The sequence below is a fragment of the Triturus cristatus genome, chromosome 11 (assembly GCF_964204655.1).
Source record: "Triturus cristatus chromosome 11, aTriCri1.1, whole genome shotgun sequence".
Taxonomy (NCBI): domain Eukaryota; kingdom Metazoa; phylum Chordata; class Amphibia; order Caudata; family Salamandridae; genus Triturus; species Triturus cristatus.
Window position 1 is genome coordinate 1,166,051,052 of NC_140594.1, and position 21,778 is coordinate 1,166,072,829.

The 21,778-nt window shown below is 43.7% G+C and overlaps 1 protein-coding gene across 3 annotated transcripts in view; it reads left to right on the top strand.

The window, feature by feature from the left end:
• The window catches only part of LOC146788645 (putative cation-transporting ATPase 13A4), a 361,715-nt gene that overhangs the window by 146,746 nt on the left and 193,191 nt on the right, over positions 1–21,778 (top strand). For all 3 annotated transcript variants that reach the window (XM_085635857.1, XM_085635855.1, XM_085635856.1), the window contains exons 12-15: positions 759–947; positions 11,702–11,763; positions 13,987–14,137; positions 17,081–17,167. In XM_085635857.1, coding sequence (XP_085491983.1) covers positions 759–947; positions 11,702–11,763; positions 13,987–14,137; positions 17,081–17,167 — 489 coding nt within the window. The remainder of the gene's footprint in view (positions 1–758; positions 948–11,701; positions 11,764–13,986; positions 14,138–17,080; positions 17,168–21,778) is intronic.

Genomic DNA, 21,778 nt, shown 5'->3' on the forward strand with positions numbered 1-21,778 from the left:
TGCTCTTTTTTCTCAAATATTGTACGGAAAGGAAAATGGTTAAAAGGATCGCACCGTTTCTTGCAGAATCCTACATCAAAAAACATTCCAACCAAATCCCATCTGTGCCTTCCTCTTCTTCATCTGTTTTCTGGTTCCTCCCCTTCAGAGTCTTGCTTCCTCATATTGCATGCTGCCTCAAAGATGTCCTTTATATTAATAAAATCTGTCATGTAAAACTGATTATTACATAGAACCTCTTTCCTTTCAAATGACATTCTTTTTCCTTTCACATCTGCTGCATTCCTTTTCTCTCTTTCAGTCACCTGAATATTTTTCTTAATATCTAGAAATATATTTCTGCAATTTGCACACAATAAATTTCAAAGATCACAATCTCTTCTTTTTTCGAAGCCAAGGCCCTGCAACCTAACAATACCTAACCTCGTCTCGCTCATCTATCAACCCCACCAAACATCTGCGTGAACAAATCCCTCTCAACCCCCCCACGCCAACTCACTATAACACCTTAAGTCCTATGAATGTAATCTACCACAAAGAAACTTGAGTGAATGCATGGACTGGCTTGCTTGAGAGCACAGGACTAGTAACCAAATACACTAGACTAACCACTAACCTGGGTTCTGGAGCAGCGTGCTGCTTCGCATAAGGAGCATTGTCGGCTCATCAGGGGTAGTAAGCGTTATACAAATGTAATTAGAATTGCATAAAGGGCTACTTCAGCACTTAACTATGATGTGGTGTCCTTCCTTCCTCAGATACCACACGGGGAGACAACAATCATGGCACTCCTTGTGATCACCGTGGCGGTGCCACCTGCACTCCTGGCCGCCTTGGCGGTGGGAGTCATGTACGCCCAACGCAGGCTCAAGAATAAAGGAATCTTCTGCATCAGCCCTCAGAGGATCAACGTGTGCGGGCAACTGAACCTTGTCTGCTTTGACAAAGTGAGTGCAACTTATTCACACACTCTTTGATTGACAGCTTTGTGAGAGCATCTTGACGGGGGACAGTATAAGCGAGTATCTTATCTAGAGTCAGTCTCAGGAATACATTCTCGATACTGCGCAGCGCCACCAAAACACAGAAGGGTTCTGAAAGATCTGCTCTTTGCCAAGTTAACCATCATATATTGCTTGTTCCAATGCTTTCATGCTCACTGGAGTAGCTTCAATGTCAAGAGGCCATCGGGGGAATGTTCCACTTTTCAATTATTCACTCAATGAAATAATCAACCAATCAGTAGTTCTCCATCTTATTTTCATTGCACTAACACTGGGGGTCAGACTGTTGTTAGGTACCAATAACTTCCCATATAAAGAAAAGAGAATAGAAAGTTTTCGAAATTCTGTCATAAATTTGGGAGAGGGATACTCCTCTCAACTAAAGGAATACAATCTGCTTATGTCATGAGAAAGGTCGAAGAAAATCTCTGCTTAATCCTTGATAGCATTGACACTGTCCACAGGCACTTCCAAAGACTAATGTGTGCTAAGTACAATCAGTACCAGCAGCACGATGCAATAAAACTCCCTAGACATTTTAGAAAAATCAAGAGAAAATTAGGAACACAAAAATGACTAAAAGTATATAAGGAGAACCATACATATGAATCTTTACCGACTTATTATTTATTTATTTAAACTACTTGTAGAGCTCGCTTCCACCTAAAAGGTATCCTGGTGTGTATTACTCATTGGTGGAAAAGAAAAATATGCCATACAGTGTGGCAGTATTCCGCAGTATCGTACTAGGGTAAAATCCTGAAACTCTAACTTCTTGGAAAGAGCCAGGTTTTAAGCCCTTTCCTAAAGTGGATTAGATCAGCAGAGAATCTCAGGGCAGATGGAAGCTCATTCCATAGTCGAGCTGATTCGCCTTAATCACAATACGTCAAAAAAACACATAGCACAAATTAAAAGTTACTGTTCATGATTGACAGGTACCAAGGTGTGATTTTTGGCGAAGTAGACCAGGTTGATCGCACTTGTCATAGAGGATTGTTTGGACTTAGATGTGTTTCTGATTCTCAATCCTCCAGCAGGGCAACGCAACATGTTGAAGCAAGCGAGGTTCCCTAGAAGTCAGATGTGGCATTGTCGAGACCACATTGAAACCTTCAGTTCTGGCACCAAAAACTCAATGCAAGAAAAGTAGAATTCTGAAGCCATTTACGTTGATTTGCAAGTGGGTAGATTTACAGGCTCAATCTGCTCGTCAGTTTTACCTTCAGACTTTGTCACTTCTTTCATTATTGAAAACCTCCAACCTCCAGCAAGGTTGGTAGCGGAGTAGAGTTCTGCTAGGGAGGACACATTGAGGGCATGGTCCGACTGAAGCCTTTACCCGCATACCAAAAAGCACAGCATATGATAAACCAGGATACCCTGCCTGGTGAGAATGCATCCTACCTGGGGAAACTTCTGCACTAAGTCCAAGACCATGTTCATCAGAGAGACCAAAACATCCCACAAAGTTTTTTGTGCTGGAATAGTGTCTCCTGATATCTCCTGCAGCCCTTGGGTCCTCAGTGCAGGCATCTAAGCATATGTCTCTCTTCTGCTAGGGCTCTTAGTGTACAGTAACACGTAGTCAGTTGGTCTTCCTTTAAAGCAGGGAGACCTTCAGCCTTTATTAGTGCGTGTAACAGGAAACATAGGCCAAGCACTTGATGCACCCGTTACTGATGCCAGCAGGGGCCAGGAGTGTTGGATCTTCTTTTCCCAAGCCGTCAGTCAGAGTTTATTTCCTTCTTGATGTTCTTTTCATGTCTATGAATATTCTGGTTACACAAAAGGGTAAACCCGGAATCACTGGGACCTGGGTACAAGACAGTATATAATGGGCGGTCCCAGTATTATAACATCGATAGTGTCAAATAAGGAAACAAATTCAAATGAAATTCAAATATAGAAAACAAAATACAAAGAACTTTATGTTCCAGTGTTGGTTAATCACACTGAAACTGGTCAAAATAATTTCAGACAAGCATTGAAGGCCATACATTTTTGTTAAAATATCAACATTGCAGTGCCCAAAGTGCGGGGTTGGAAAGGGGGGAGGCTGTGATGGGTTTTGTGGGGTGGCGAGGCACCGTCAGTGGATAAAGGGGGTCTCTCACTAATCAATAGTGGAGGATCAATGGGCTCCGTGGCTCTCAATCAAATGAAGGAAGGAGTGGGAAGACACTCAGACTTGGTACTAGGGCTCTGGTCCAGATGAATCAAGGATCCAGCAGCAAAAGCGGGAAATCACCGTATCTTAGGAACATCAAGAATCCCGAATAATTCAAAGGAAATTGGAGATCGCACGTTACTCCATTGTTTTCCTGGAAATGAGATCAACGAAATTGCTGCTGATCCTTGATTCACCTGGACCGGAGCCCTAGTACCAAGTCTGAGTGTCTTCCCACTCCTTCCTTCATTTGATTGAGAGCCACGGAGCCCATTGATCCTCCACTATTGATTAGTGAGAGACCCCCTTTATGCACTCACAGTGCCCTGCCACCCCACAACACCCACCAACTGTCCTGAGGAAGACCCCGCGAGTAAGGTCTGGATTAACCTACACTGACACAGGGGTCGAAACGTCGACACTTTATGAATGCCAGTCCTTTCAACAGTACTTACTTTACTGTGGAATCGTGTGCTACATGGCAATTTTGTACAGATACTATGTACTGTTTTGAATATTTAATTGATTTTTGCTTTCCAGGCATATGAAGAATATATGCTTGAACTGTTTGTGATTTTTTATCACCACCTTTACCTCACTACCTCACTTGAATCACAGCCTCCCCCCTTTCCAACCCGCTCTTTGGGCACTGCAGTGTTGATATTTTAACAAAAATGTATGGCCTTCAATGCTTGTCTGAAAAAATGTTGACCAGTTTCAGTGTGATTAAACAACACTGGAACATAAAGTTCTTTGTATTTTGTTTTCTATATTTGAATTTCATTTGAATTTCTTTCCTTATTTGACACTATTGATGTTATAATACTGAGACCACCCCATTATATACTAGGAATATTCTGAGCAGTTTCTGATGAGATACCAGTCTTATCTTTTGCACAGTTTAGTGATTGGAGGTGCCATGCACTCAATCCTGGAAAGTTCCCACACACACACAGCATCCTTTTCAGCACCTCCTTTCTGAACTTACTGCAAACTTTCCCAGAGTCCCTCTTTCAAGAAGGCTCTAGTCTTCCACCACCAACAGGGCCTTGACCTCAACTCAGCCACTTTCACTTGAATATTTATAAACTTACCTCTTGCTGGCTGGAAGTGGTTTCCCCTTCTCATAGCACAGAAAGAAAGCCTAGGGTGGCTCTGAGCATGAATGGTTTCGATTCTTGAGACTCTAATCTGGATTCTCCATTTCAAAAGGAATAGCTATTCGGGCTGACCTTTCAGCTCTCAACAATGACCACCCCCTTCCTATATGGCTGATCTCTGTTCAGTGGTGGATGTCAACATCACTTTAAGAGATGACTTAGCTAACATATCAACACAGGTTTCCTTGCCAGGTGTTACTGCAGTGATTTGAAAACTGCAGCCTGGCCGGAGATCAGTGATGCTCTCTGCGGTCAAGCACTTTGATCATACATGTGGGTGGAGAAATTACATACTGCTTTCCAGAAATGACTTTTAACTTCCATGTCACTGATGCATGTTCTACTCCAAAATACCTTGGCCTTACTGGAAAACTAAATTAACTCATTTGGTGAAACCAATTGAATGGTGCAGTTGTTGTGAATGAGCACACACACACTATAGCACAAAATTACAGTGTCACTGTGCACAGAACCCTAAAACCAGCAAAAAGGAAAAAACATAATGGGAGACCACGCTTTAAAAAACACAATTAACCACAGAGAGGTAAAGTCATTAGAGAATAAGATAGACATTTGATCAAGTAAAGAATTGCGATCAGAACTCAGGGCTTCCCCTTCAAAACCATTGAAATAAAATTCGTGAAAAGTATCCAATAAAACGCGTGCATGGAGGTTGTGGTTGAGGAGAAGATGCCTTCCAAGAATTAGCGCTTCATGAATGTGGAAAGAGACATTTCTATTGATCTATCAATTTATGTTTAATTTGGGGGATGTTTATACTTTCCGTAAACCATGCATAAAAAATAACAGTATACAAACATAAAATATAAAAAGACTCCACCTATCTTTTCCCGATGTCAGAATATATATTATAAATACGTGGTGCAAGCCATATTACGAAGTCACTGACATCACTCATCAAAGGAATATCTAAAATTCATCAATATTAACATGTAGTAGTATCAGATCACAGTAACAGGTACCCCTATAGATCCAGTCCTCTAACAATGCTTGAATAATCCCAATATTTAATGTATAATTATGTATTTGATGTTTGAAAACTGGAAACATCTGTAGGCTTAATACTGTGTAAACACCGCAGAAATACAGTGACATCAGATTGTGTTGTGTTTGTCCTGGTGCAAAAATACAGTGTGAACATTCTCTAATACCTAAAACTCAAAACCACTATTAGTTACACTAATAAATATACATTTTCCTGATGCTGACCTGGGTATTATTGAGAGCAGTATAACACGAAACGTTTAGCAAAATATAGGGAACCAGTTGTGTAACTTCAGCCATTTGCACAAATCAAAATCCACACTATTTGTTCTTTTGGGACTGAATGGCACCTCTTAATATTCAGTGGTTAAGCCCAAGGGAGCTCTTAATATTAAATGGTTAAGCCCATGGAAACTCGTAATATTCAATGTTTGAGGCCACGGGAGGTCTTTATATTCAATTTTTGAGGCTGTGGGATCTCTTGTTATTTAATTTTTGAGGCCATGGGAGGACTTGATATTCGATGCTTAAGTCCATGCAAACTCTCAATATTCAATGGGTAAGCCAATGGGAGCTCTTGATATTCAATGGGGGAGACTGTGGGAGGTCTTAATATTCAATGGTTGAGGCCATGGGAGCTCTTTATATTTAATGCTTGAGGACGTGGGAGCTCTTAATAATTCAATGGTTGATCCCATGGGAGCTCTTGATCTTCAATGGTTGAGGCCATTGGAGTTCTTGATGTTCATAGTTTGAGCCCATGGGAGCTCCTAATATGCAATGGTTGAGCCCATGGGAGCTCTTGAGATTCAATGGTTGAGGCCATTGGAGTTCTTGATGTTCATAGTTTGAGCCCATGGGAGCTCCTAATATTCAATGGTTGAGCCCATGGGAGCTCTTGATATTCAATGGGGGAGGCTGTGGGAGGTCTTAATATTCAACGGTTGAGGCCATGAGAGGTCTTTATATTCAATTTTTGAGGCTGTGGGATCTCTTGTTATTTAATTTTTGAGGCCATGGGAGGGCTTGATATTCGATGCTTAAGTCCATGCAAACTCTCAATATTCAATGGTTAAGCCAATGGGAACTCTTGATATTCAATGGGGGAGGCTGTGGGAGGTCTTAATATTCAATGGTTGAGCTCACGGGAGCTCTTTATATTTAATGCTTGAGGATGTGGGAGCTCTTAATAATTCAATGTTTGAGCCCATGGGAGCTCTTGATCTTCAATGTTTGAGCCCATGGGAGCTCTTGATTTTCAATGGTTGAGTTAATGGGAGCTCTTGATCTTCAATGGTTGAGTTCATGGGAGCTCTTGATCTTCAGTGGTTGAGCCCACGGGAGCTCTTTATCTTCAATGGTTGAGCCCATGGGAGGTTGTGATCTTCAATGGTTGAGCCCATGAGAGCTCTTGATCTTCAATGGTTGAGTTCATGGGAGCTTTTTATATTCAATGTTTGAGGCCATGGGAGGTCTTGACATTCATTGGTTGAGCCCAAATTTCATTTACTCTTGTGTTTTTTTCCATGTATTTTTTTCCATGTACTTATAATCAGTGTTTAGCTGATGGAAATTGCCAGAACAGAATCTTAACAATTAGATTTCACTCCTGCAAAGCAAGCACAAGAAACATTTATGCACATCACTTTCAACTTTTTAGCAGTATTTCCAGGCTAAAATGTTATTTACACACAAGAATGTTTGTACCCACGTTTACCACAGAACTCTAAATTACTCTGAAAGAGGTTAGTGGATTTCACAATTTATCCAGCATTACTTCTGCACTCCTCTCCATGACCCAGGAGACTGGGATATATAGAACCCAAAAAAAACAAAATTGTGGGAAATCGGCATTGGGAGAGCACCTGAAAAAATCTTTCTAGGGATCAGGGGGTATTCTATATAATTTAATGCTCAGTACCACCTGATAGGTCTACCACAGAGCCGTAAGGACAATTGCCACCAACAGTGGTTGGACAGGCTTTAGTTGCATTGTGGCGTACCCTGTGAAAATTGGTTTCTCTTCCAGATTACTGTAGAAGAAAATATTTTTCAAGAATATGTCACTGGTTGTAGAGAGATAAATACCATCCAAAATCGGACTATGGAGTACCCGAGAAGACTTTAGTCACAAAGCATGGGAGGGTCTTGGTTTTGTGTGGGTTCACTATCAAAAGGAGGTTCACAGAAGTAATCCTCCATGTGGAGACTCCACACCTCACCACCTGCTCCCTTCTAGTTTCTTTACAAGCAATTACTGCCTGGGAATTGCCAACTGGAGGGGGATAGAACTGATTATTCATGTACATAAATGGCAACACAGAACCTAGACTGTGGAGTCTGTCCAAGACCCTTGGCTTGAGTCTTTCACCAAGCACCATAGCACCAAGTTGCACAAAGGCCTGAATTGTTTATTTAAGGTGAAAAGGCAGCATGAGATAGGGATTCCTCTAGAAATCTATATGTTTTAAAAATAAACTTAGTTCAATGGAAATACATTTAAATTTAATGGTGGAATGTCCAAAACAGTGAATTTTAATAAATACATTTTTCCAAAAACATTTACCTTAAAAGGATGTGACAAGTACACAGGAGAAGTCAAACCTAAAACAATTGTAGGACTGTTCTATATCACATGGTCTTTGGTCACCATCAGGCAATATCCACAAAGGTACCATGTATAAGAAATGTTGTTATTGGTTGGGGAGGGTAGACGCTCCATGCAGGCAACAACCTCAATCCTTGTCAGGGTGTCAGGTGTGTCTTCCAAGTATGAATTCCTAAATGTTTTGCAACTGAAATCCGGTTGCAAAACATTAATATTTTACAGCCTACACAAAGGAGGTGGTAACCCATTTGCAAACCCCTTACCTTCTGTGAACATGAACGATAAACACTTTTAGGAGTAGGCAGTGGTCCAAAAAATGTGTGTAGCTTTTCATTTTTGTTTAAATGTATCCCGTTTTTTTTAAGGAAAAGGGACCGCATTAAAAAAACGTATATATTTTAATGCTATCACTAAAATTGTAACCTTCTGACCTCACCACGCCACCATACCGGTGATTGTGGACAATCATAGTTGCAATTTACGACTTACCTCATGTATATTGATGATGTTGTTCAATTGCAACCCCCTGGACACCGTGCACATTTGCAAGTGCATCCGCTTCTCGACGTCCTTTGAGGCTGTGCATTCAGTATTTTAACTGACCTATTAGTATCCAGATCAGTTTGCAAAATCAAAAATAATTCCATGAAAGTTGATGCGCAGTTTACAATCACTTTTACCAAATCTAATCTTTGTACTAGAGGCCCCAAGTACCTTTCCTTAGCAACCATTTGTAGGAAGGTGGAATCTGACTACATGGTTGCCCCCACTTTTTTCCTGGTGTTTTGCTGGTTTTTGACTTAGCCTATCTGCTCTCTCCCTTAAATTGATTACAAGCACCTTAGGTACACTCCAGATTGGATTCTGGGGTGCCTTTATAAGTCCCTAGTATATGGTATACAATGTACCCATGGCATAGGTATCCCAGAGGCCTACCAGGGACTGCAGCATGTATAATGCCACCCCTGGGAAGCCCTCCAAAATGACACCACAGGACTGCTACTGCAGCCTGAGTAAGGTGGTGCATGCTCCCCTTACTGAGATATCACTATATCTCACCCTACCACTGCACATATAAACCTATCAGCCACCCCTATGGCAGGCCATATCAGTCCTGAAGGCAGGGTGCTTGTTTTTGTGTGAAAGGGTGTACATGCATGAGCAGAGCTCCTCTGCAGCCTTCGGAATCTCTTCTCCGGGGTTGTCTGTGATGCAGCCTGACCATATACTCTTCAGTGCATTATAACCAAACTGTAAATGCTAACTTTGGGATGTCTGCCCATAAACATGACTTGTTTGGTGTCAAACACCTTGGAATCATACCCCTACACCAGTAACTGATGTGGCAGTATGATTCTACCCTTCTAGAGGGAGAGACATGATAGCACCGGTATACACGGTACCAGCTAACAGAGCCATGGCATCACACAATGGATGCTGCCAGCCACAGACACAAGTCTGGCCTCCTGCTGCTGACCAAAACTCCAGCAGGGGAGGCCTGACAATAGGTTTCCTGTCACAAGGAGTTGTTAACACCTCCCAGACAGGCCTTAGTGGATTAGGGCTGGGTGGGAGCACTTCTTGAGTCCTTTGAAGTCTGAACTGGGGGCTCATTTAGTGTCCCTGTGCATAGTCCAGCTCAAACCTGTCAGGGGCTACCAGCCCCTGCTCTGGTGCGAAACTGGACAAAGGAAATGGGTGTAGCCACCTCTCATTCCTGACACTCCCATAGGTGGGTCCCCAGAGTATGTCCAACCCCTTCCTTGGGTATAAGAAAGGAACCCCTGGCTACAGGACTTTAGATTACACCTGGACGAAACTCTGATACAGAAATCCTGGAACTTCGACGATCTACATGACTAGATGATGGAAGAATCTACATTGGAGTAAAGGAGTTACACCCCTGTTTGGCAGGCACCAAAGACGCATCTGTCCGGTCTGCATCTCCGAAGCTCCCGCCGGACGCCGAAGAATTTGCAACACAAGAAGTGGGTTTCCAGACTTCCCAGAAGCTGACCCAAGTCCCCATCAAAGTTGAGACCCGTAGCCATTGTGGGTACCGTGGAACCGGAACCCCTGGACACCGTGCACATTTGCAAGTGCAACCGCTTCTCGACGTCCTTTGAGGCTGTGCATTGGGTTACTTGTAGCCCACACCCCGAGCACCTTTTACACCAAAGGTTACTGGCCTACAAGTGTTCTGTGAGCATGCTCTTTGTGTTTTTGTTTGAGGCTCCTTTACGATCCCTGGTCCGTTGACTGGTGGGTCCTTGTGAAGACAACTCTTACTTTAATTGGGCTTCCCTGGTTGCTCCAGATGTGCCCTGACTCTCCATCGCTTGGGGAGTCCCCCGGACCTTGCTGGTCCGCACCAAAGCATCTTTCCTCTTCCTGTGTGGGTTGTTGTTGCCAAGGCTTGTTGTGTCCTATCCGGGCACTGATGTTGCAGCACTCGACATCCTTCATGGGACAGCTCGAATCCAGCTCCTGTTTGTCCTCGACGCCTACTGGTCCTCGTGGCTGAAGAGTCAAGCTTCCCCTCCTCGCACCTGAAGCACCCAACATCGGTGGGAATTTGTCTATCGTGCCCCTGGTCACTGGCAAGTGACCCAGACTCTGTCCCCTCTACTTTCAGGTTCTTCACATCTTTGATCCAGGCTTGGATCTCTTTGGACACTTCTCATCCTCCCGGCAGCAGCACTTTTCAGCAAGCTGCCATTGAAAACGACGACGCGACCCGACACCATTTGACACCTATGCACCCGTCTTCCTTGGGTGAGGTAGCACGATTACTCCAGTGCTCCCTTGGGTGTTGGCCCTAGAACCATCTATGTCCAAAAGGGTTTGTTCCTAGTCCACTCCTAAGTGTCCTTAAACTTTAAAATTCTTACCTCGACTTTCCCCATAGAAGCTAACGGGAGCTCACGGTTGTGTTCTCACACTGCACACGTCCCCCATGGGTCCCCTGTGTCACTACCTTGGGTGGTTGCTTGGGGTCCCAGCGATTCAACAGGCTCTAGGCCTTGTGTTTAGTCAAGTCGTGGTTCTTATACCACTTTCTTAATATATGGTTTGGTTCGCCCCTAGGTCCTAACGTATATTGTGCTAATTGACTGTGATATTTGAAGTGTAACATATGTGCTTTTACCTCTAGCCTCATAAAGAGACTAGTAGGGTGTGTTTAGGAATAAATACATATATTTTATATATATATATACCTGGTGTGGTCTCCTTTCATTTAGCCACTCAAGAGACTGGTAAAACAAGCTGCTTTACATTCCTTCAAGACTTAGCCTGAAGGCTGCTCTCCATAGGTACCACTAAGATAGCTTTCAATAAAGGTTGTCTTTAACCTATCATCAATAAGGGTTGTTTAGACTGGTGCATGGTGCCCACTATAGCTAGTGGACAGCATATACCAGGCCAACTTCTCACACCATTCAAAGTCCTTTGTCAATGTTGATACTCGTACATGATTTTCGGCCAGTGAGAGGGACCTTATTTTGTATGGCACACAAAGGCATACATGTTGGCACAGATGTTCACATGATTTGCAGCTCAAATATCAGAGACAGACAAAGCTCCATTCATGGTGCTGGATTACTTCTACTGTGGTAAACCTAATTGGTAATGTTGTTTAATGTATGCTTCCTAGAATCGGTCTTTAAAGGAGTGTGGCACTTCTGCACAACTTCTCCCATGACACTTTCCACAAGAGGCTCAATGATTAATATTGTTTCATACTCTCCCATAGACTGGAACATTGACAGAGGACGGGCTGGATCTCTGGGGCCTCGTCCCCTCAGCAGAAAATGGGTGAGTTTGTAAAATAGCTGCATGTATGTTGCCTTGAGAAGGCACGTTGTCTGGTGGCTAAATAATGGAATTTGAAATTTCATGTTATTAAATCATTAAACTCTATCCTACTACCTCAGAATTTCCTTTTAATACACAGCAAAATCTAACACATATATATGTATTACTATTATCTGGACTGTTGGGGCATCCTATAAACCAGCCTGGAGATATGGAACTGAAGACCTGATTAACTAAAGTTTCTCTCTGGCTTCGCGCCATCTTTAGAGTGTTTGAAAGCTAAAAGATGGATCCAGTTTCCCTACTCCATGCCTGCTTCATTCCAAAATAAATCTCTTTTTAAATCAATGTCCTCTTCACTCTCTCAAGACTTGCTTATGCTAGAAAGGAAAGGCTTAAACAAGACTAAGGGGCATATTAATATTAGCAAGATGTCCTACATATCTAACCTGGGCTTCTATTGGAATTCTATAGAGCATTTTATCAAGCCCCTTATCGCCGCTTTAGCGGCAGTTTCCTGCCCCTAAAACTGCGATAATTTTAACGAGCTTCTTGCTAATATGCCCCTAAATTATTTTGTAGATTTTGGCTGGTAGGTGCCACTAGCCAGAAGAAAGGAAAATTAATTTAAGAAAGCAAGTGAGGACATTTAGCTAAGATAAGAAATTAATACATAGAGATATTTTAGGAAGTTAGGAATGTAAGTAGTAAAGTTCTATTAAGGCTTTAGAAGTTAAGTTAATCTAAAACGTTAAGAAGATAAAAAAAGCTATAAAGTTAAAAGCGAAATTAACATATTAAGAAAAGAGTTAAGAAGTCAAGTTACATTCAACAGTTAAGTTTACAAGCAAAGTTAAATAGTATGTTTTAATTTTTTCTCATTGAAAAAGGGATTTAGTGCCTGATTTAAAGACTGGACAGCAGAAATGCTCTTCACTGTTGTGGCAGATTTCTCACCCATTCCAATACAACACGGGAACCTCTGTCGTATACAGATTGGCAACTGACCAAGCTGGTGTTAAATTAGAGAAATTCTCTGCCTTTCAAGGTGTGTCTCAAAAGACAATACCTAATTACATTAAAATTAATTTGTTTTATTTTCAATCTCACCTGCATCCTATTCCACATTGTTATCATCTATTACTTAGCTTCGTTTAAAGTAACGGCTATTGATGGAGTTCTGAATTTGGAGAAAGCCAAATTCGGTTAAGATAAAACAGGTCTTCAGATCCTGAGTTTAACAGCAGGGGTGCAGATAGTATTAGTACAGTAGGTCGCGTGCAGATATTATAGGTCAACTACAGCCAAAGTCTATCTTTTATTTCTCAACTAAAGAGCAGGAAGGTCCGTTTCCTTGCATGGGCTACAGACCATGGCCCTCTTGCTATGGTATTGACACGGGGAGTGGTGTCATGTTGAAATGTGGGTAGAGGAGATTTCTAGAGCTTAGCACCAAGACGTGTGAGGCCTGCATCTTCTATGCTGTCTTGCCAAGTCTGCAGAAGCCGAGGAGTCTGGTGGCAATGCCAATGTTGCAAAGATTCAGGGGCATGACATTGAGGAATAGGAATTCAAGCCTTATCCCAGGCATTCGTGGGCAATGAAGGGAGCCTGCCTTGGACCCTTTGGTAATAGGCAGACTGCCTTGGATTTCTTCTCTCTTTTTTGCAATCCATACAAATGGGAAGACTAGAAGCCCCCGGCAGTCTTGGCCTGGCATCCATGTTTATCAATCATTATGGTCTAGGTGCCGAACAAATATCCAACACTGGTACAAATACCCTTTATATTCACACACTTCTGTTTAAGTCTGCAATTTGTACTTTATTGGGATATTTATGAAGACGGACACTGTGACATAACAATCATGCTTGTAATAAAAGTAATATTATTGAAATGTGCATATATATTGTTTTGGAAATGTTATAAACTTTGACTGTTAAGACAATGACATTGTATGCTGCTAAAATGCACAAAACCTTTGTAAACAAGGAGCTAAACTTAGGAAAGATTTAGTTTGAGAAAAAGAAGATGTTCAGTCCTCAATGAAGCTACAGACTGTGGATGCGAGTAAGACTGAAACCCAGACATGGAGATGTCCATTCTGCATATAAGATATGTGCGGAGTCAGTAGAAATGCTGATATTCTATGTTGAGTTCTTTTGATAAGTGTGCAATTAATGCTAACAAACGTTTTAATTCTCACAATTCACTCTGTTGCAGTTTTGAGCCAGTTTACAGGTTCAATTCTGGGGCAGCCTTACCCTGGGGGCCGCTGGTGGGGGCCCTCGCCAGCTGCCACTCACTGATGGTCATCGATGGGAAACTTCAAGGGGATCCGCTGGACCTCAAGATGTTTGAAGGCACCTATTGGGTAACATCTCTTTGGCTTTTCAGCTCATTCAACACAATGCAATCGAGACGAGAAGCCAGGCCAACTTACAAACCTTGCGATAGTTAGAGTCACAACATTATGTCCCACCCTAAACATGCCTCGATCACACATTGCTAAATGTCACAAGACGGCAAAACTACAGTGAACAATTCTCTCTACTGTTCGTTGTGTTAGTCTGAATTAGGCTACACTTTCTTTGCTGCCTATGATATTTTCTTTTTTATTTACATTTTATTGACTTGTTGTTTCTGTTTTGCATCTGGCCATTCATGCCATCCTTTCTCTCTGCCTCTGATGAACCTCACAGATGTTCTCTGTCTTTGCTACTTAACTCTTGTGCAATACGGTTTATCCCATCCTGTGAGTTTGCTGCATCCTCTGCCTTTCTCAGATTCTAAATTTCCTTACCTGTGACTCTCCTCAAAACGTTGTTATCCTAATGGGGCACACTATGTGCTTCTCGGGTTAGATATTGTCTACCCTTCACCGTTATGTAACAATGGTGCACATGCATCAACAAAAATACCGATCACAAACGGGCAGAATCGCAGAATCTGCCCCTTTGCAACCGGTATTTTGCATTTGGGATGCATCAACCCAAATGCAAATTCACAATTAAAGTAATCCCAAAAGTTGCGATCACTTAAATTGTCGAATGCATTTAGGGAATCTCAAATTGTGATTCCCCAAATACAATGCATGATGCAATTTTAAATTGATAATTCGCAATTAGGGATCGCAAATTACTATCAATTTGAACTTGATGGTAATATGCAAAAACTTTGAAAAATGCACTAAAGTGCATTTCTCAAAGTTCCATGCTACACACACACATGCCCTTGGGGCATGTATGTGCACAACATGTGGTGACACTGCAATTTCAGGGGTGCAAATGGTGTTTTCTTTGGCACCCTTGCACCTTTGAAATTGCATGTGCAATTTGCGAGTACGTATTTGGTACTCGTAAATTGCACATGCAATTTCCATTCATTCCTATCGGCCTCTAGGCCCATAAGAATGAAGGGGTATCTATTCCTTAATTGCGACTTGCAATATGCAAGTCGCAACTAAGGAATATGTAGGAATCACACTTTTTTGCGATTCCTACATGCATAGGGATTTGCAAGTCCTAAATAGCAATTTCTTAAAATTTGCTATTTAGGATTCGCAAATCTTGATTTTGATGCATGTGGCCCAAAGTCTCTAAGAACTTTAGAAACTGGATCCTTCCCTAGAGATACTCTTAGCTGGCAAATCTAACCAATACACCGAGGAAATCAAACCCAAATTCATGTTTTTTCACTGCAACGGCTCTTGGGAAAGGACCTCCTCTGCATTCTTAGATGTACAAAAAATCTAAATATCTCCATCAAAAAAATAATTTGTGCGTTCCCAGCTACTATAATCAAAATTTTTAATTTTGTAGCATTATGTATAACACAAGATAATTATACTACAAACTACAGACATCACCATCCACAACCTCTGTGAGCTACTTAGGTCTAAATCCAACTCATGACATAGCCACTGAAAAACTCCCTCAATAAATTACTTTTCAAAAGCTTATAAATGGCTGTTTTTTAAACTCCTGTTCTCCCTTATCAGCTTACTCCTACCATGAAGTCTCTTCTTCAAGAACTAACTCACTTTTCCCCGCAGTCTGTCACTCCTAGAACTCCACCCTCTTTCTACCTGATCTCCTTTGTTGAGCCACCTCCCTTCTAGTGCCTTTTTGACTGTCTCCACCCCAGGCATTGAGGTTAAATCTAGTGTTTTTGGCATAGCTTTAGCCTTGTCCTCAGTCTCAGATCCCCTTCATTTCTCACCTCTTGAACCTGTTAAGGACCTTGCTTGCCCTAACTCATCTAGGTCATTCCCAAACCCAGGAAAACGTGTGGCCATGATGGTGATATCCCCCAGGGATAGTGTTCTGCCTGACTTTTACTGAGAGCTTAGACGTTTACATTCAAATCCCAGCAGCACACAACAGTCTATTAGAAGAGCTGAAAGATTAGGGAGAATCAAAAGTACAATTTATGTGCTTACCCTGCACAAATTAAAAATAAAAAGCCATAATTGTCCACTATCACTTCTAACACTACTTGTCCTAGGCCGGACAGACCTTTTATTCCACCAGGCATTTCCCTGGTGGGTTGGAGTCCAAGGTCACTTCGGGTGCCTCTGTTACTTTCACCAGCTCCCTGAGGTTAATGGCAGCAGGTATAGGGAGGCTTCAAGAAAGAGATAGAGAAGGAGAGGGTGCTAGTGGGAAGTTAGTGAAAAAAATTTGATCAGAGAGGGAAAAGAGAAACAGTAGAGAAGGAAGGAGAAAGAATAGATGGATAAAAGGAGGTAGATTACGTAAACGTCAATTGGAGCGACTGATGTGAGCATTTCTGCTAGGGATGTTTTTGGATCCCTGGTCCAGCCCTGTACCTGTCGTAACTTTCAATTACTATGTCCTTACACCAGACCAATAAAGTGTTTGAAACAATTTTCCTTCATGTGCTAATAAAAATGAAGCAACGAGTTTGCCCCATTCTTTTCTGATAACATTTTCAAAAGTAGACTGGTATTGACGACTGTAGGAGAACTTGAGCTATCAGGATGGAGCTCTCTAATCCCCTTTCATAGGTTCTTCCAACTCTCTCTCAGTGATTCTTCTTCAAGTGCCGAAATACATGGGTTATCCCATCTGAAACTGCTAAGAGTTGTCAGGTTCTTCTTTACTGACCGCCACTGATTTCTCTCCAGCACCTTACCCCTCCACCATAGGTGCTACTGCTCCTTTCTTGACATTCAGCATTCCAACTCTCGAAAGTAGATCATTTCAATATAATTATACAAAGAGACATTGTTTATAAATGTTGTGCTGCATCTGCCTGATTGCGGCCCATAAAACATTTCACCTTTTTTTGCCAGGAAGTTGAGGATCCAAACGTCGATAACGGTGTGGATGGGCAGTCAACATCATCCGTAATTCTCAAGCCAGGACCAAAGGCCGGCAAGGTAATGAGATGCTCCCTATGGACAAAGTTCATGTTCTGGAAGCCTGAGAGTGATGTCGACTGACCATCACATGTACAGGAAGCTCTCACTGGGCTGAACCAGCCCTCTGTGATCTTTGATGCTGAGGGAGAGGATTGATATCCAGCGTATCCTGCCCGGCTTAATTACTGCAAATAAATTGTTGTGTATTCTGAAAATATGCAATTAACAGGAATAGGGTGGTTTCATTTTGGGCAATTTGTTTTCCTGAGGCTCAGCAACCAGGCAGACCTGGCAGGTGGCATTACGTAAGCTTGACACACACTTTAAAATGACGATGCTCATGCTGCAGTAGAATATTTTCCTGATACTTTGGTGTGCATTTTTCCAATAAACTATTCTGGATTTGCCAAATACTGACATAGGGAAACAGTGTTTACAACGCTGTCATTACATCGCAGTACTATTACAGCACGGTCGTTACAACAACCGCGTTGTTAGTACGCGATGCATTTACATCACAAGTCATTTGACCGACTTGCTGTAGGGGGCGTTGAGGTACAGGAAATGAATTCCACCACCTTCCATACTGTTGCGCAAACTGGAGTAGGAATAGTAAATGATACTATTCCTAAGTCCAGCGCGCCCCCTACTGCAAGTTGTTGTAATGACTTGCGATGTAAATGCATCACATACTAACAACGCGGTCATTGTAACGACCGCGTTGTAAAAGCACGCAATGTAATACATTGCGTTGTAATGTGCTATATTGACTGACATATACATGCATCGTTTCATCACATCATTGCAGTCTAACTTCAGAGAGATAGAATCCCTAAATCCCCAGGGGCTGGATTATGGATGGGGCACACTTTCCCAGGTATGCGCCACAGTGCATATTAAAACAGGTGCGCATGGTGCAAACAGGGAAAGTGCACCCTATTAAATTGAATGTGATGTCCCCAGGGCGGCTGTTAACCCTTACTGCCATTCAATTGAAAAATGGAGCAGCTTTGAAGCAGCAGCTCTGTGTTTCACTGTGCAGCCAGCAACCCGCGTGCACTTTTAAGAAGGAAGAGAGATCCCCCACAGATGGGTGCAGTGAGTGACTGCACCTGCCTGCAAGGGGATGTCTGTGGGGTACATGGGACCCCTTTCCCCCTCCAGAGGGCTGCAGTCAGAGGGCACACTGACAGTGCACCTCCTGAAAGCTTCTTTGCCCCTGGGCCTGCATCTAATATACAGCACAGGTGCGGAGGCAAAGGGATTCCCTCATTTTCATAGAGCCACGCCCCCATGAAAATGCATAATGCTCCCTAGTGATATCTCTGGTGCTATATGTACACCGGTGATATCTGTAATAACAAAGTGCCCCGGGGATTCACAAAGCAGGGGCTAATGCCCATTGCGTCCCTGGGGCACTTACGAAATACGGCCCCAGGACTGCTTGTAAAGTAAGGGCCTGCCAGTATTGTATTAAAGGTGCACTGTTCCTGTGTGCACTGCGGCTCACCTCTAACTAGGTGTGCCAGTTGCACTGTTCTGTATTCGGGCAGCTGCAAACTCGCTCTCCCCTGGGGGCAGCGCATTAGTGAAAGACAGACCAGCTGAATGAAAGCACATCTCCATCTTCCTCAGTGCAGACAGCACCCGGCCTGCACTTTCAAGGAGGGACAGAGATCCCCCTTCAAGCGGATGCAGTGAGTGAGCAGGTCTTGGGGGTGTCCATGGAATCTATTTTACCCCTTTTTAGAGGGTGCCCTCGGTGGACACTGAATGTGCAATACCTCTTTCTGTGTGTATCCTGACTGCTTCTTTGTCTCTGAGCACTTACCCATAATATGGCACAGGCATGGAGGCAGCGTGCTCCTATGCAAGTGAGGAATGCCCCCTTGAGACAGTGCTGGTGCTCTACATGCGCGGTATTCCAGAAGGGGCACACAGGTGTCTGCAGCCCCTTCTGTAATATTTCAGTAAAGGTTTGTCACTCTCGAAAAGAAGTTTTGTATTTATAAATCAAAACAGGAAGGTGCTTCTGTGTTGGTAAATTAGTACAGAAATGGATTCTGAAGTGCTATTTGCAAGGCGCATATTGCTGGCATCACTTTCCGAATTGCTATTCGTACTCCAATGTGACAATGGTTTTCAGCCAAATTCCGGTTGCAAACCACTGATCAGTTACTGGCTCCCAGAGGATGGTGGGGATCCATTCACAATGAAAAAGGGTCACTTTGGTGCACCTTCCTCCTTGTGAATGTGGAAAATAGTTGAAACTTAAAAAAAAAAAAGAAGAAATCTTTTGTTCCTTTACCCTCAGGCCATTCACTTTAGGGCAAATAGACTGTAGTGAAGTCATGTTTTCTTTATTTAAACACATGCACAGACATGGTGGTCTGCTGACCCTTGCAGTCCACAGTACCTGTAATTGTGGTAAATCGCAGGGGGTCGCAAATTGTGACCTGCCTAATGAATATGAAGTGGGCAGGTCCTGTGGTTTCAACTGTTTTTCATTAGAGGGCTGCATTCCATGCATGTTAAACAAGCCTAGAGGTGTGCGGTCCTTCTACACATCAGGTGTCAAGTCTCTTAGGCCACCACAATCGGCATCGATGACCGTGATCACAGGAACAGTGCAGCTCCATGACCTGATCTGCTCCATCCCAGGGCTCCCCTTGATGCTGAAATATCCTTGTCTCCAAAAGAGTTCTCAGACTGTATAATACAGAGGGCTTCCTAAGGATGACACCATCTTCTCTCTCCGTCTTTCATAGTACCACCAACCACAACCATGAATTATCACATGAGGAATAAATGTCCTGTTGGAGGGAGGACCACCGGGGGGTCAGGGGGGCCACTCCGGGGCACCTTCCTACCGCAAAGTTATAGCCGAGCGCCGCTGAGAAGCCTCCTAGGAGAGGTCTTTCTCCTATGATCGTACTAGGCCCAGTAACACCACCACACAGGACTCCGTATCAGTTGCTTATCTAGGTACTTTATCAATAGTTGTATATTCGAAATATTTACAGGGGGATCGAGAGATCCAAAAAGAGTCTCAATGTCTTTGTAGGGACAGGGTAGCGGGACAGTCTTAGTACCAGCCTGGTACGGGGAAGCTCTGCTCCAGACCTTGAGTTAGGCCGAAGGTGGCTCCGGGGATCGGAGCGGCAGGTGCTGGTCTCAAAGCAGCTCGGACATGGAGAGCCGCGACGGTGTCTGCAGGGCTCGGGTGGTAGTTCCGCTTGGGTCGAGCCGCGACACAGTCAGCAGGGCTCCGGTGGTAGGTCCGCTTCGGTCGAGCCGCGACGAGGTCAGCTGGGCTCTGATGGTAAGTTCAACAATGTCGGGCCGCGACAGCGTCAGCAGGGCCCCAAAGGTTCCTGAAGGTCTTTAAGCACGGTGGAGCCGCGACGTAGTCAGCAGGGCTCAGAGCGTGGTTCCAGGATGAGTCTTTCTCCGTAGGGTCAGCCGCGATCCGATCAGCAGGGCTCTTGACTCCGGGATACAACTGCTGTCCTGTTGCAGGGTCGCCCCAGATATAGGTCTGGAGCCCTTTGATGTCCGGACCCTTGCGCCCGGGGGGGGGCGGAGAGGCCGGGTCGGAAGCGGCCAGACGCTCAGCAGGAGAGGCGCCAGGCCCAGGAGAGCTGTGGGGTGATCGCACCTAGGTGTGGGAGGACGGTTGGGGGTCCCATCGATACTGCCCAGTGCCGGGAGTGGGGAAGTGTTCACGTGGTACCCCCTGGCCAGTTGTTGGTGCCTTGATGTCGGGGCTTGCTGGGGGCCGAGGCCGGGTTGAGCAGGGCCACGTAGGCTGGTGCGCAGAGTCACGTACAATCCAAAATGGAGGAGCCCCGAGGTGCAGGGGACCTCGTGCGGCTTGGCGAGGGGGAACAGGACAACGCCACGAGGCCGGCTCCAACATGTCCACTAGAAGAACCCTTAGCCTTCCATGGAAGAGATTTGTTACACTCATAAAAGGAGACATTTCAGCTGAACACATTTTGATGACCTCTGCCTCCACGCTTGAGTATATTAGGATCAGCGCAGACACATTTGATAATCTACTGGCAAATTTAATACTGAAAGCAATCAATGTCCAGCTTCCAATTCCAATTAATGTGGACTTTAAACCCCAGAGATACAGAAACATGGTTGGAATGGTAGAACTGCGTGTAAGAAAACAATAGAAAACAATATGGACCCTCACTGTTACACACGGCCTCTTTTGGCGTGGTTTCCCCTGACTTTTTGCCTTCTGACCTCCTGTTTTTGACTGTGTGCTTACTTTCGTTTTTGCTGACTTTGCACTGTGCACTTTTTCACTGCTGACCAGTGCTATACTGCATGTTCTCTGTGTTTAAAATATAATGACTTTTGGTTTCTCAATGATTGGCATATTTGATTTACTGATAGTACAGTGCACTGCGTGTGCCCAGGACCTTTAAATCAAATGCTACTAGTGGGTCTGCAGCACTGATTGTGCCACCCACATGAGTAGCCCTTCAAACATGTCTCAGGCCTGCTACTGCAGAGCCTGTATGTGCAGTTTCAAACTGCCATTTCAACCTGGCAAGTTCACCTACTTGCCAGGCCTAAAACTTCCCTTTTATTACATATAAGTCCGCCCTAAGT